Below are 14050 nucleotides of genomic sequence, written 5' to 3' on the forward strand. Positions count from 1 at the left end.
GCAGTCTATAAGATCTGTAAGTGTCTTGTTCAATTACTCAACCTGTCCTAACTCACTCATTCACTCACAATTCATTTGCTTAACAGCATCATCAGGCCATTGACCTGTCGAGCCATAATGATTCATGCCAGCGACATCCTCATTTGGCGTCTGACAGAATTCAGTGCATGTTGTGGCCTTACTTGCTTCGAAAAGCAATTACAAGAATTACTTTTAAAAAATGACTTTTATATATATCTGAGGGGCTGTCATCACCCTGCCAGGTGGGTGGGTTGGCAGTCAACATGGACACCCAAGTTTGTGAGTGTGATAACCTAGGATTTCCAAATTGATACCAAAGGGCCACATACTAAAAACAAACAAGTTCAAATCTCAGTGACCTAAACCTCAAGGTTAGAGGTCAGAGGTCAAGTTTTCTGAAAATCGTCGTCTCAAGTTATCGGAATGAAACTGCGATAACTTGAGATGATGTAGGATTTTGAAAGTACTTAATTAGTGGTAATTACTAAATATGAGCATGTCAGCATGCTTTAAATGAATGATAATCATTAAATCTTAGCACTGCCGTGTTAGGAGTATTACTGTGAGCGTATTAGCATCCTAAATCACCGTATATATGCAACATCACAGATGATACTAAAACAAAAGCAATATTCAAAGTCATAATTGCCAATGTAAGAAAAAAAGAACATAAATTTATCATTAAGTCATTTTGTGATTATTTTAAATATCACCAGATGACGGGCACGACTCAACAGAACACCAAGACCCCACAGGTCCACATCCCAGCAGCCTCCGCAGCACCAAATAGCTCTGTCAGTGTGACCCTTGACCCCCAGGCCCAGCTTGAATCTGACAAGAGGGCTGTTTACAGGTTGGTTACATTTTTCATGAGACATCTCTTACTGTAAGGGCTATAAGCCAGTCTGAAAACATAAATATGTAAAGATGACCAGGGACAAGAAGCAGAGAAAGACCATGTTGTTTATCAGTGGTTTTTTGTTTTGATTATTTAGCCATGTGTTTGTGTCATGAAGTTTGGCAGTGTGCACCCTTCTGCTTCTGAATTACATTTCAATTGTTCCCCTTTGAAGAAATGTTTCATTTCATGCTGACTTTAAGAGACTGTAGTAAATTAACTTGATGTGTTACTCACCAATGAAGGACACAGGCACTAGTGTTGTTTTTAATGCATTCTCTCAAACTAGCCATGACATAAAAGCTTTTGGAATTATACTTGAAGGGGCTTTCTTCAGATTTCATTTATAAACCAGAGAGCACCTTTGTTCCTTGACTCCTCATAGGCAGTTCAGTTTTCTCTGCTTTGAACTGTGTAAATGTTACAAGACTTTAAAAAAAAGTATCTCATAGTGCAGCAGTTGTCTGTATAATGAGGTGGGCTCTAAATTGTTATAATTATCACTCATTATAAACTCACTGTTTTGAATTACGAACAGCCAACAAAAATAAAGCAGACCAGAAGAGGACAAAAAAGAAATTTAAATCATTTGTTTATTTGCTGTTGAAAGTGATATTTGAAATTTTATTGGCCATTTGTTTTGTGTGAGGTTTTAGCTTGACTCCAGATCAACATTGTAAAACATAATTTATTTCTCTTTCACGCCAACAGCCATTTTCAAAGGTAAGCATCACTCTTCAGATGAAAGAGAGCTTCTTTTGGAATCACACTTGTGAATAGATGTTCATTTAAGTAGAAACACATGAACCATACTAATAGAGATAATAGAGATGTTTGTGAAAATGGATTTCATCATGTGTCACAATTACTCGTAATACTTATTTTACAGGCTTTTACTTTATGTTCTGGCCAATGTCTGTGTAAAGTGCAGCAATATTACAAAAGAAAAAGGTTATACTGTTTACAGGAAATAAAGAAAGTAGTTACCACAGTTACGCTGCTGCTTAGGTTATGTTTTTATATTAGCTGCCTGGCACTGGTAGATATATTAAGTTGACATTTATGCTGTGTAGTGAATTGCTTTTTTACATTTTCAGATTGTGTGGAAGTTCTGTATTCAAATTATTCAAAATATATATATATATATATATATATATATATATATATATATATATATATATATATATATGTATATAATATATTGATTTGATTTGATTTTGAATAGAATATTGATATATATATATATGTTTGTAAGAAAATTACTGCTTGGGGAAAACCCAGAATGCCAGCAAAAAAAAAAAAAAATGCCAGCAAAAAAAAGATACAAATTACACCTCCCTCTTCTCTCAGCTCATCACTAGAATATTGATAAACCCTTATAATGAGTTTATATTATCTATTTATGAAGTAAATTATTCAAAATATACAGGCATTTTTAATCAAGCTGGCTGATCTCCTGGTGTTGCCAGACTATCAGCAACTAACTTGATTTGTTGAGTGAAGGCTGCCCAGCACTGTATGGTATTAGGGTCCCACCTGAGTGTATCTGCCACTGCTGGAGATGTGAGTCCCCCCCCCATGTGCAGACCTGAGGCAAGCCACTGTAAAGTCCTTGGTTGATCCACTGAGATACAAGGCTGTCTTTGATGTGAGGCACCATGTTTGGAGCAGCTCCGGGTGTATTTGTGGTGGTGGAATCAGCCCCTCTTTCATTTCCTCTGGGGAGTTTTGGATCTTGGTTTCCTCCTTTAACAGTTCTCAACCACATATACAATACAAATTACTAATTCTAGCTGTGACATATAGAACATTTGAAATTATTAAAATGCGATCTCAGTTATAAAACCTGTTTGTTGACTACTTGCTTTTATTATTAAGCTAAAAGCTACAGCTGACAAGAATAGACTTGCATTATATGAACTGACTGTCCTAAACTGGCACTTTAATCATATAAAGACAAAATATGTGCATCCCATTTGAATTGCACCCCTGCATTGACTATAATTTCCAGTCCATCAGGTTAGATTAGATTAGAATCAGGTATTCCAGAGTATAGGTAGCAGTGATTAAAACCAAACAGACAGTGATGGGAAGAACCTGTATTGTTTAGCTCTGATATTTGCATCTGCTCTTCTCTCTGCAGTTTTGACTCTGCTTGCACAAAGGAAGTAATCTTTACAATCCTTATAAAGTAATCTTTTACACTTGTTTCTGGGCAAGAATATTCCAGATTTGATTTGATTTTTTCACAAACACAGTATAGCTAATAAGTTGCGAACAAAAACACTAGCAGTCTGTTAATACTTTACATGTATACTGAAATTAAACACTCTCATAAACTTTAGTGGCACTTATTAATAATAAATAGCTAGATGGTCTTGTAGTTCCCCAAATGAAAGTGAAAGTTCAGAGAGTGGAACTTCTTTAGTAGTGCTCAGTAAATATTTAGTCATTTTACTCTGTTAGGAGTCTTCCTAGGGGTGGGATGGGTCAGTAGGTTTGAGGGTTTGCTCCATGATCACAAGGTCGGGGGTTTGAATCCACCGAACAGTTATCCTGAGGTACCCTTAAGGAAGGAGGTACCCTTTTATACACACTGCTCCCCGGGTGCTGGATTAGTAGATCCCTATTGCTTCACTGAGTGAATGGGATACATGCAGAGGCCTATATGGGGATTAAAATTTAAAAAATGATCATTAAATTGAGAAAAGTTTTCCATTTGAGATATCTCCTTTCCAACTATGAACCTTCACAGAATGGCAGGGTCTGTGAAACGTAGTGTTACAGACAAACATAGCTGTAGATGATCAGTGTCTTTATGTGATAAAAAAGCAGTGGGCTAAAGGGTAAATTGAGATGAGAGTAAATGGTGCTACGGAGAATATAATGTCGAATGAGTCAGTTAATATGTATAATGGCCCGTCATTAAAATGCAGTAATTAGCTTTTAGAGGCAGCCCTAAGAATTCACCAGCATGTGCTGTTTAAAATCTCCTATTGAAATAGTTGTGTTTAAGCACTCAAAGAAGTGCTGAGCAGATTAGAATTTTTGGCATGACTGTTGCCCTTGTGAGGAACTAATGACTAAACGCACCTTGTTATAAACACAATTAAATTTGACTTCACTTCCGTCTCCCACAGTGAGTGAAATTATGCAAAAAGACACAAATAGCACTTTGTTTTTATGCTTCTGTGCTGTGCTCATATGGGGGCTGTAGACTTTGAAAGGAGAAGAGCAGTGAGAATCAGCATCTCTGCCATTTTTCTTTAATTATTTTGCTCAGGAAGCCTGTGCAGGCTTTAATGTTTCTTTTCACTAATTGCTGGAATGCCAATTTTATGAGGAGATGTGTGCTTTTCTCTCTCCGTCTCTCTGTCTCTCTGCCTACTTTGTTATTAGCAGCAGAGTAAATGTGTGATAGGGTAATTAGCCTAATGAGTTGTGGCATTTACTATAAAGATCCTTCTGGATTCTCTGCATCTTATTAAAAAGCGGGTGAGTCTTTTGTTTTTTAGGTTGCGAATGTAGAATTTGCGGCTGAGATGGAAACACGGGCTTAATTGAAAGAGACATCATAATAGTCGTTTCTGTTTTCAACAGAAATGTCCTTGTAATTCTCAGAACCAGCCCGGGTAGAAGAGATGTGTTTACCAATGCGCTCTTTTAAGGTGACACTTTTATGCTTGACTTAACAGCTCACTTACTTTACATGAAGAGAACTTGGAGTAGAGAATCAATGATAAACAACAGGGTGAATGTGCTTTTCAAAAGTTCTCACAGGCTGTATCATACATCTGCTGTATACATTAAATGGAAGCATATGCTACATTTAGTTACTTACACGTTATTTCATAAATCTCTAAAATCAAATAAACACATTTTTGTCTTACGAGAAGTAGTCATTGTCATTTTATACGTTTCAAAAAATCTGAGAAAAATAGAAATAAAATTCGATTCCTTCTTGTCTTTGACAGCCGTACAAATGCAGAACTGTATGTGGTGCACATTACCACTGACATGCCTCCATAGTGGATCTTTGCTGAAAGCCCTTCTCATGCTGGTCCTGGCCCCTGTATTTTGAATTGATGGGGTTTCTTTGTGTTTCTGGAAAGGTTAGCAGTTAGCCATGCTGCTAGTTCCTTAATTCACAAAGCTAAAGCGAGTTATTCAGCCTCTATTTGCAGTTGTTGTTGACAACATTACAACATGACAATATACACAGGAGGAGATTACTTTTAATTTGATACATCCTAGGATTGACACATTTTGTTATAGCCTCCATGTTTGTGTGAGTCTCTAATGCACCATAAAGTCTATTTATCCTCACTGCCACAATGCATCAATGCGTTCTCCACCACTGTGCTGCTATTCCAGCAACCCAAAGTCTCTCACCATTTGATGGGCTTAAAACAGGCCGTGCTTTTTTCCATTTACCGGGTCAGCATGTGTTGGTGTTCAGCTGCTTCTGAATGCAAGAAACTGTGTCAAAGCTCAAGTGGCTTTATTGGCTGTTTCTTTAAGATACTCATTTTTATGAGTATCCTTCCGCTTGACTTTAGTTGAGAATGAAAGTCCAAATTTTACCTTTTTTTAATTTCTTACTTGGACAACTTAGCGATCCATGTTATCTTTTGTTAGCACGAGTGGCCTACAGCAAACACAGAATAGGACATAATTTACACTTCACAGCTGCTAACCCACACTCTGTGCAAAGACAACATTCATTCAGTCAGCCTCAATTTTTATCTTTATTTCTTTATTGAAAATAACAGTACCTTTTTACAGAATGTAGGCGAAGTCACGTATTTTGTCAGCTTTTTTAAAAAGCGCGCATATATATATATATGTATATATGTATGTGTGTGTGTGCGTGTGTATTGCCAAAAGCGCAAGTAAAGAACATCTGCCAATGCAGGATAATCAGAAAGGATGTACATACACACAGGGATACAAAGTGAAATGAAAGGTAGACTGTTTAAATACAGATGACATATTGGTTGAAGGGTTTCAAGACCAGACATAAGAATAAAAGGCAATATTGAGAAGTACAGAAAAGGAGACTGGATTTTTTCAGATAATGCCGCAGGTTCTTTGTGTGTATGTGTGTGAATGTGTGACACACTCCTTTCTCTAACACAGGGTGTGCTTCAGACATGTAGCCTGGGGAAATGGGGCCTTGTTGGGAGCACACACAGCAGGGCTCACCACAAACTGGCTTCTAATATACAGGGGTACAGCAGGCCTGATTAGACTGGCAAACACGGGGAGCAGAGAGAGAGAGGAGGACCTCTGTCTCTTCCTCTCTCTCTCCAACTCACACGCATCCCCACGCAAAAACACACAGCGGTACCTTCAAACCCCACCCCGTCGTCTTTCTGTACCCACTTGGTGGCCTAACAGATTATTGCAAATGCAGGTAAACATGACTCGTTCCTTAGATGACTACGCTGCTTTGATTTGTGCTTGTTTTCATGCGCTGCTCTTCATCTGCAGGTTTAATGTTTTTGATAGGCTGTAGACAACTTGGTAGATTTAAGTGCTAAAACTCAAATGTAAAGAATATTTTCAACTGGGATTGACATTTCTTTTATTTTCCTTGAAAGACAGTGAACCTCTCACCACATTTCCATTCAGTAGCTCTCCTGGAGCTTCCAGTTATATAACACAGTCTTCCTCGGCAGATGGATTTGTACTTAAACATGTGATGGAATAGTGGATGTTCAAAAGTCCTCTTCTGAGTACCTCACTTTCCCTGTTTCTGTTTACCAGTTTCAAATCTGGATAGAGTGTACATGTCCAGACATTTATGATCTTTTTGTATAAAATGACTTTTTGAACATACTGAAAATGCATCCTTTGGTCAGATGAGGTAAAAGTATATATCTTGGCAGTAGCGACACTGCTTATGTTTGGAGAAAGAAAGAGGTCTACAAGCCAAAGAACACTTTCTCCACCGTTAAACATGGTGGTGGAAGGATTATGCTGTGGAATGCTTCACTGCATCTAGAACTGGGAATTTTGACAATTCTTCCAGATGTTTGTAATGTCAGATGCTGATGTTGGACCAGAAGGCCTGGTTTGCAGTCTCTGCTATGAATCATCCCAAAGGTGTTCTATCGGGTTGAGGTCAGAATTCTGTTCTTCCACACCAAGTTTACTCATCCATGTCTTCATGGACCTTGCTTTGTGCACTAGCCTGCACTCATGATGGAACAGAAAGGGACAACACCAAACTGTTCTCACAAAGTTGGAAGCATGAAATTATCCAGAATATGCTGAAGCAGTAAGAGTTCCTTTCATTGGAACTAAGAGGCCAAACCCAACATCTGAAAACAACCCCACACCATAATCCCCCCTCCACCAAACTTTACACTTTACACAGTACTTGTCACAATGCAGACAAGTACCGTTCTCCTGGCAACTGCCACACATCTCCACTTCTATTGAGTCCAATGGTGGCCAATGGTGATTACAGCACTGCATCTGCCGAATTATATCGTGCTTGCAGATGTAAGGCTTGAGCTGCTCAATCATGGAAACCCATTCCATGAAGTTCTCTACACACTGTTGTTGAGCTAATTTCTAGGGACCATGGAATTTGGATGTCTGTAGTGATTGACTTAGCAGAAAGTTGGTGACCTCTGAGTACTACCACTCTATTATTTTAGGAGGGCTATCACTTTGTGGCTGAGTTGCTGTCATTCCCATTGAAAGTTGTCCGTGGAATATTTAGTAGCAAGGAAATATCACAAAGTGGCTATCATGGTACCATGCTCCTGAAATTTACCCATTCTTTTACAAATACTTGAAGAAGCAGTCTACATACTTAGGTGCTTGATTTTATATTTATGTAGGCATGGAAGTGATTAAAACACCTGACTTCAATGATTTGAATAGGTGAGTGAATACTTTTAACAATATAGTGAATAATAATAATTCTGCTTTATTTATATATGACCAAATATAGCACTAGCAAGGAATAAGTAAAGGATTGTATTATGAATAGTAGATTGATGTTGTGATAACACAGTTACAATATCACATACCATACCTGTGGTAGACAGTTGAAGCAATGAAAAAAAGTTAAAAGTAGAGATCAAATGGTTGATGTAAAAGTAATTAAATGTAATGAAGGGATTTTCCAAATAGTTAGCTAAGGTTAAATATTTAATTAGAAAAAAGTTGCAATAGTTGTCATTAAAATGTTGAAATCATAAGCTTAATTCATAGAATAACTGCTGAAAACACAGTGCAAAAGTGTAATGAAAAACTATTTAATACAGTTAGATAAATGCCTACCAGGTGGGCGTGTCCACTACATTGTCCCAGTAGATCTGACATCATGTGAAAACTGTGGTTTAAAACAATATATATCAACAAGGTCATTTTTTCTGTTAAAAACTAGGACTAGTATTACACATTTTATAATTGGTTAAAATAATCATAATTTAAACATAGGTTGTGATGATTAAGGGGTTCAGGGCTATGGATATGTGGGAAAATACAACAACAACAACAACAGAAAACCCCAAAGAAATAATAATAAATGTAAAAAAAAAAAAAGTACCACATACTGTATGTGTTTTTCACTTTAAGACAAGACATTTTTTGTGCTTTTTGAAAGTGCTCTACCTTTTGTTGTGTTCTGTTATCTGATCAAAAATGTACTGGCACCTTATTCCCTTGCTTAGATCCACAGGTCATAAAGCAGATTCCACTAAAGCTGCCACGTGCCTCACCTTCATGTTTAAGTCATCATGCTCTCCGCTCGCCTCTGATTCTCCATTTTGGGCTTTTCGTTGGTGATCCAGCATGGTGCAGTGCAGGAAAAAGTGTGTGTGTCTGTGTGTGTGTGTGTGTGTGTGTGTGTGTGTGTGTGTGTGTGTGTGTGTGTGTTGGGGTGAGGTGGGGGGTTGGTGATGACTCCACTCACTGGCCGTCCTGTAAATCGCTCTTTTATGGCCCTCATAATGATCCCCCAGCCAGCAATCTCGATTCCGTCGCACTGCAGATAGGAACCGCTGCTTCTGGCAGTCAACATGAGGGTGCTCAAGATGGCTGGAGGAGGTAGCGGGAGACTGGAAAGCACACACTGTGTGACTACACACTGGCACACACATACATATGTTCACATTCATAAAAATGCATGCCTTTTCACACCCCATCTACCTTAATCCCAACTTCCTGTGTAAAGGTCATAGAAAGTGCCGAAGGATGGTGTTTTGACCTCACTCAAAGTTGGTGAGCTCCAACAGCGTGCAATTGTGTAACATCATCAGAGACAGACTTCCTCATGCAGACCAATAGTGCCTTGATAGTTTTAGGCTTTTACATGATTTTGGAATATACCAACATTGAACTGCTGACAGCAACGGTTAGCTTAGAATTTCCAAAAGTAATCTCAAAACCCATAATTACTTTGTCATATCCACTGAACTTGATTTTACACAAGAGAACGCACAGATGTAGTTTGCTTTAACAAAAGACTTTATATGATCTGTTTTGCCAAAAACACTGCAAAATGTTAGACTGAAATTTCTAACATTTGATTTCTACAAAAGTGTTTATTTAAACAATATGAAATGTGGTTTAAAGCCAAGAAGCCAGGCAAAGAAAATATACGAAAAATTAAATGCAAATGAAATATAATGAATGCAAATGGATGGGTTTTACAAAGCTGTTGTTGTCTAGATATAGATCTCACCATATACATAAACAATTTGTTTCTAGATTTCATTATCACTTTAGCTCAACAAAGTCTGTTGTATAACAGTTTAATGAACTTTACTGTTTGCGAATCCTAATTAGAGTCAGTGTCATTAAACATGACATGCAAACAGCAGGAAGAACAGATAAATGAAACGTCTCAATCTATAGCTTGCATCATCAGCTATAAAAACTGTACAGTTAAAGATGTCTCTCTGTTTTCTTTTTTAACATGCAAGTGAGCTTTTTATTACTCATTCACTACAAATGTCACTGAAAATTACAGCACATGGCATGAATAGTAAAACAAAACATGTCACATTCGGAACAACAATTCAGATGAAATATGTAATTACTGTACAAGTTGGCAAGTTTGTTTTTTGTTTGTTTCACCTGTATTTATTAAAACATACCGTTTGTGCTGCCGTCTGCACTCTCATGGACATTTTCACCTTTCTGCACTCCTTCCTGACTGAAGACATGTAAATCTATTATATTCTATTATATTACTAAAAACAAAATTAACTACTATCTGACAGTGGCAAGGACATTTTCAAACCACTAATTTAAGAAAAGAAGCAATAAAACATTATGAAAACACTCTCATTGCACATAAAACTGTAGCAATGAAAAGTGCATAAAGTATCGAAAATAAAAAGAATTATTCTGCAGAAAAATATTCCCCCAAATTAACAGAGGTCTCTGAAAAAGCTCTTCATGAGGCCTTGGATATATTAAAACAAATTAATAATTTCTGTTCAACTTCCCTGTTTTATTAGTTTTATTTATCATGACATATGTTGGCCAAGGTGGTTAAGCAAGACGAAACTGATCTGTTACAATGATAAATAACTGAGTGCTTGCTCTGTTTCCACACCATTTTGTTTCCAGACCACTTTGTACACAGTACCACTTTGTGGTCTGCATTTGTACTGTTCTGCCTTGCTTGCCTGCTATCAGTTTACCAAAGAGACCAAAGGTTTATCCACAATGCTCATGCGCAAAACCACCAGAAAAAAGCTTCTGGCCTCTTAGCTTGCTCACCCCGGTCATTGTGAACAGGAGATGGAGACAGCTACTACATTCTTTTGAGTACAAAACAGCGGAGCTTTCAATAATAATAGCCAGCTGCAGTCACAAGATTACAGTAATTTTAATGATGGATGCAAACAGGTTAGGAGCTTTATGAGATGAAAGGCTGTGATACGTTTTAATGTCTGTTAAAACATTATGTCTGTTTTTAGATCTGATAAGGCAAGCATTGCCTGCTTTCCTTTTCCTGATGGAACACCGCTTATAGTTTTGGGTACTGACACTATTTTTTTTTTTTAGCTCCTTACAAAAGCATAATCACATTCTAGTTGTTATTAAAGTATTCACCAATAGAAAGAGATCAAAATCAAATATTTCTCTCATGTTATCGTGTTAAGGTTATTTGAAGAAATAGCTTGATGCAAAGTGATTTAAATTTCTTGTCTTGGACATGCAAGAAATTCAGCTGTCATCTGGTTAACACTTTTAAGTGGTGTGCTCGCTTTGTTTTTAGCTTGCCTACTGTTATCACTTCTTTCAATTTGCCTGTTTATTTACCAGCCACTAAAGGTGTTGTGTACTCTCTAGCTCTTGCCACAATGCTCCTGAGGCTTTAAGCCCCGTAAGGCCAGATCTCCTTGACAGCACTGTGCTAATAGATGCAGTCAAGTATTTTTTTCTGTGTCTGATGTTTACAAATCACACGGGCATGTCTAATAAGACAAGGAAAGTATCAGTTTGCTGACACTTGTGGGCTAATATGTCATTTGCGTTATCTTTGAGTAGATATCGGAGCTTAGTAAAAATATGAGTTTAAATAAACTCAGAAAATTGTCAAAATTAATCAGATTGTGTAATAAAAATAACACTACATCTAAGACTAAATAAACCTCTCTCTCTCCCCCACCTGGATTCTTCTCCAAACCAACTCAAGCAGATACCAGACAAAAAATGCAGCATCTCTCCAGTGTGCACGTGACCGTCCTGTTTAATATTCCTGGCACGTAGGCTGAGGGAGCAGTATTAAATTGGGATCAGGGAGATTAGAGTATAATATAGTTGACTATTAAAGGCTAGAAATGAGAGCCATGGGTTAGAGCCTGAGTAGGGTCCATACCGCCACAATTCCCTACCATAATTTTAAAAGTGCTCAAAGCATTCAGTTAGAGTAGAAAAGCACTACATAAGTTCCTGTCGATTTACCGTTTATAGTCTATAGAATGAAAGTGAAAAATAATAGCAATAAATATTAAGCAAAGAACCAGCCAAGGAATTGTAAAAGTCAAATAGACAATCAGAAAAACAAGTCATATTTATTAATAAGATAGTATGAAACCAAAAGTTGTTTCATCTTCTGTGTGTGTGTGTGTGTGTGTGTGTGTGTAAACATTAGTAAAACTGAAGAACTTGTAATCTACACTGCGACTACTGTGTATTTGTGCACAGTATTGCACAGCACAGCTTTGTCTGTGAATGTGTTGCAGTGCTGCGTTTAAGGTTTTTCTTTTGGCAGTGTTGTATTGCTAGTGATGTATGAATGCCTCTGCCTTGCTAATGAGCAAAACAAATCCTGTTTTTCTTTGCCTTTCTGACTTTACTACTGGAACATGCTCAGCAAGGAGTAGCATCACTCCCAGATCTGTCATCCAGTTTCCAAGGCAAATGAAATGCAACAAAAGTGCAGTCTTCGAATCAGGCTGGACATTCTCATCAAAACTCGTGGGTTAGCTTGCTATCCAGTTAACTGGAACTGTAGAATCTTTATATAAAGAAGCTTTGTGTTTGACTGCATTTGTTCTCACTCACTGAACTAAAATCCTATCAACTTGGCTGTAGCTCAGGAGGTAGAGCAGGTCATCTACTGATTGGAAGGTTTGTGGTTTGATCCTGGTCTCCACGCCAAGTATACTTGGGCAAGATATTAACCCCAAGTTGCTCTCCAATGCAGCCATCAGAGTGTGAATGTTAGCTGGGAAGTACTGAAAAGCACTTAAGAAAGTGCTTTTGTGAAGGGGTGTGAATGTAGCATGTTGTATAAAGGGCTTTGAGTGCTATGGAAGAGTAGAAAAGCGATATGTAAGAATCAGTTCATTTATTGTTTGAAAGGTTCACAGTGTTCACCAGAAACAGTCACCTTGTTTTGAGATTTACAGTTACAGCCACTTAAAATAGTTGCCTCATCCCTGACAGGACCATGATGGATGCCTAGTGGAATCCTGATCGATTGCCGGCTGATAGATGACCCTCCTGTGACATGGACCATGCAACCATGAGTAGTAACGCCCCTAAGCAGCATTTAGGAATACTAGTGGTAATGTCTTGTGTATCCACCAGGGGGACTAGCCTGGAGGTGTATTCAGTTGAAGGCTTGCTCCACACTTGCACTCCAGTTACACAATAATGTGTATATATGCGTGTGTTTCTGCCAGAAATATGTGCCATTTTGTTCTAAAAACATCAGTGATCACTGTCGTTCTCTCTCGGTTTTTATTGCCACTATTAATTTTAAAGCTCATTTTTTTAAACCTTACAATGTAACTACAGCCCAGCCCATGCAGCAGTAAATTAATGACTAACCTTGTATTGTGTCTGGATTATCTCATTTGTTCTGCTGAGTGAAGTTTGGTCCATTTACAGTATCCTACCATACAATTGCATTTGTCCCTAACCATCGGGAACCCTCGCGTTTACTTTTATTGAGTGGAAAAAGGTTTGCGTTCATCCTCCAGCTTCACTATGCTAATATGTGGGGCAGCCATGCTAACTATACTGTAGGTGTATAGCTAGCCACCGTGTACCACATCATTATATACCAGCTAGCTCAACTTCAGTAACCCTACAAACGTCCCTGCTGTTTAGTTTCCTGTCATCGTTTATGTCAGAAGTGATAGCAGAGCTGTACGTTTTAATTTTTTCAGAAATCCCTCAGTCAGAACATGGTATGTTATGTTTAGGTGGAAAGTAGTGAGCTAACTTCTAACTCATAAATTTCACAAATTTTGTTTTCATGGATGCCTGGATTTTAAACTTAATTGTTACACCTGGTAGAGCAGCCACACTGATCACTTTATTAAAGATGAAAGAATTTAGACAGTTTGTAATTCTCAGTGATGCCGCAGTGTTCGTTTGACTTTCAGAGCTGAAGAGGAGTTTGGACCCAGAAATGGCTAATGACATCAGACTTACATACCTTTATCTTGGTATGTTCCACTAATCCATTCACTCAGACTTTCATGAAGAACAGTCCCATAATGTATTTTGTTGGTGAAACCGCAATCCTGAGTTCTATATTGAAAGTAAACAACAAACGACCACTAATTGACTCCAGAGGAACTCCATGTGGAGTGCCAGTTTTGTGTGATTCTCAATGGCAGATAGAAATACATTAAACAT

At 37.8% G+C, this 14050-nt stretch overlaps 1 protein-coding gene across 2 annotated transcripts in view; it reads left to right on the forward strand.

Moving 5' to 3' along the window:
- LOC146623786 (homeobox protein PKNOX2-like) overlaps nucleotides 1-14050 on the forward strand; it is a 103740-nt gene that overhangs the window by 67279 nt on the left and 22411 nt on the right. For both annotated transcript variants that reach the window (XM_085364291.1, XM_085364292.1), the window contains one exon: nucleotides 738-874. In XM_085364291.1, coding sequence (XP_085220417.1) covers nucleotides 738-874 — 137 coding nt within the window. The remainder of the gene's footprint in view (nucleotides 1-737; nucleotides 875-14050) is intronic.

The sequence above is a fragment of the Diplotaxodon limnothrissa genome, linkage group LG10 (assembly GCF_057381915.1).
Source record: "Diplotaxodon limnothrissa isolate DT_005_m linkage group LG10, D_limnothrissa_male_GT1.1, whole genome shotgun sequence".
Classification (NCBI taxonomy): domain Eukaryota; kingdom Metazoa; phylum Chordata; class Actinopteri; order Cichliformes; family Cichlidae; genus Diplotaxodon; species Diplotaxodon limnothrissa.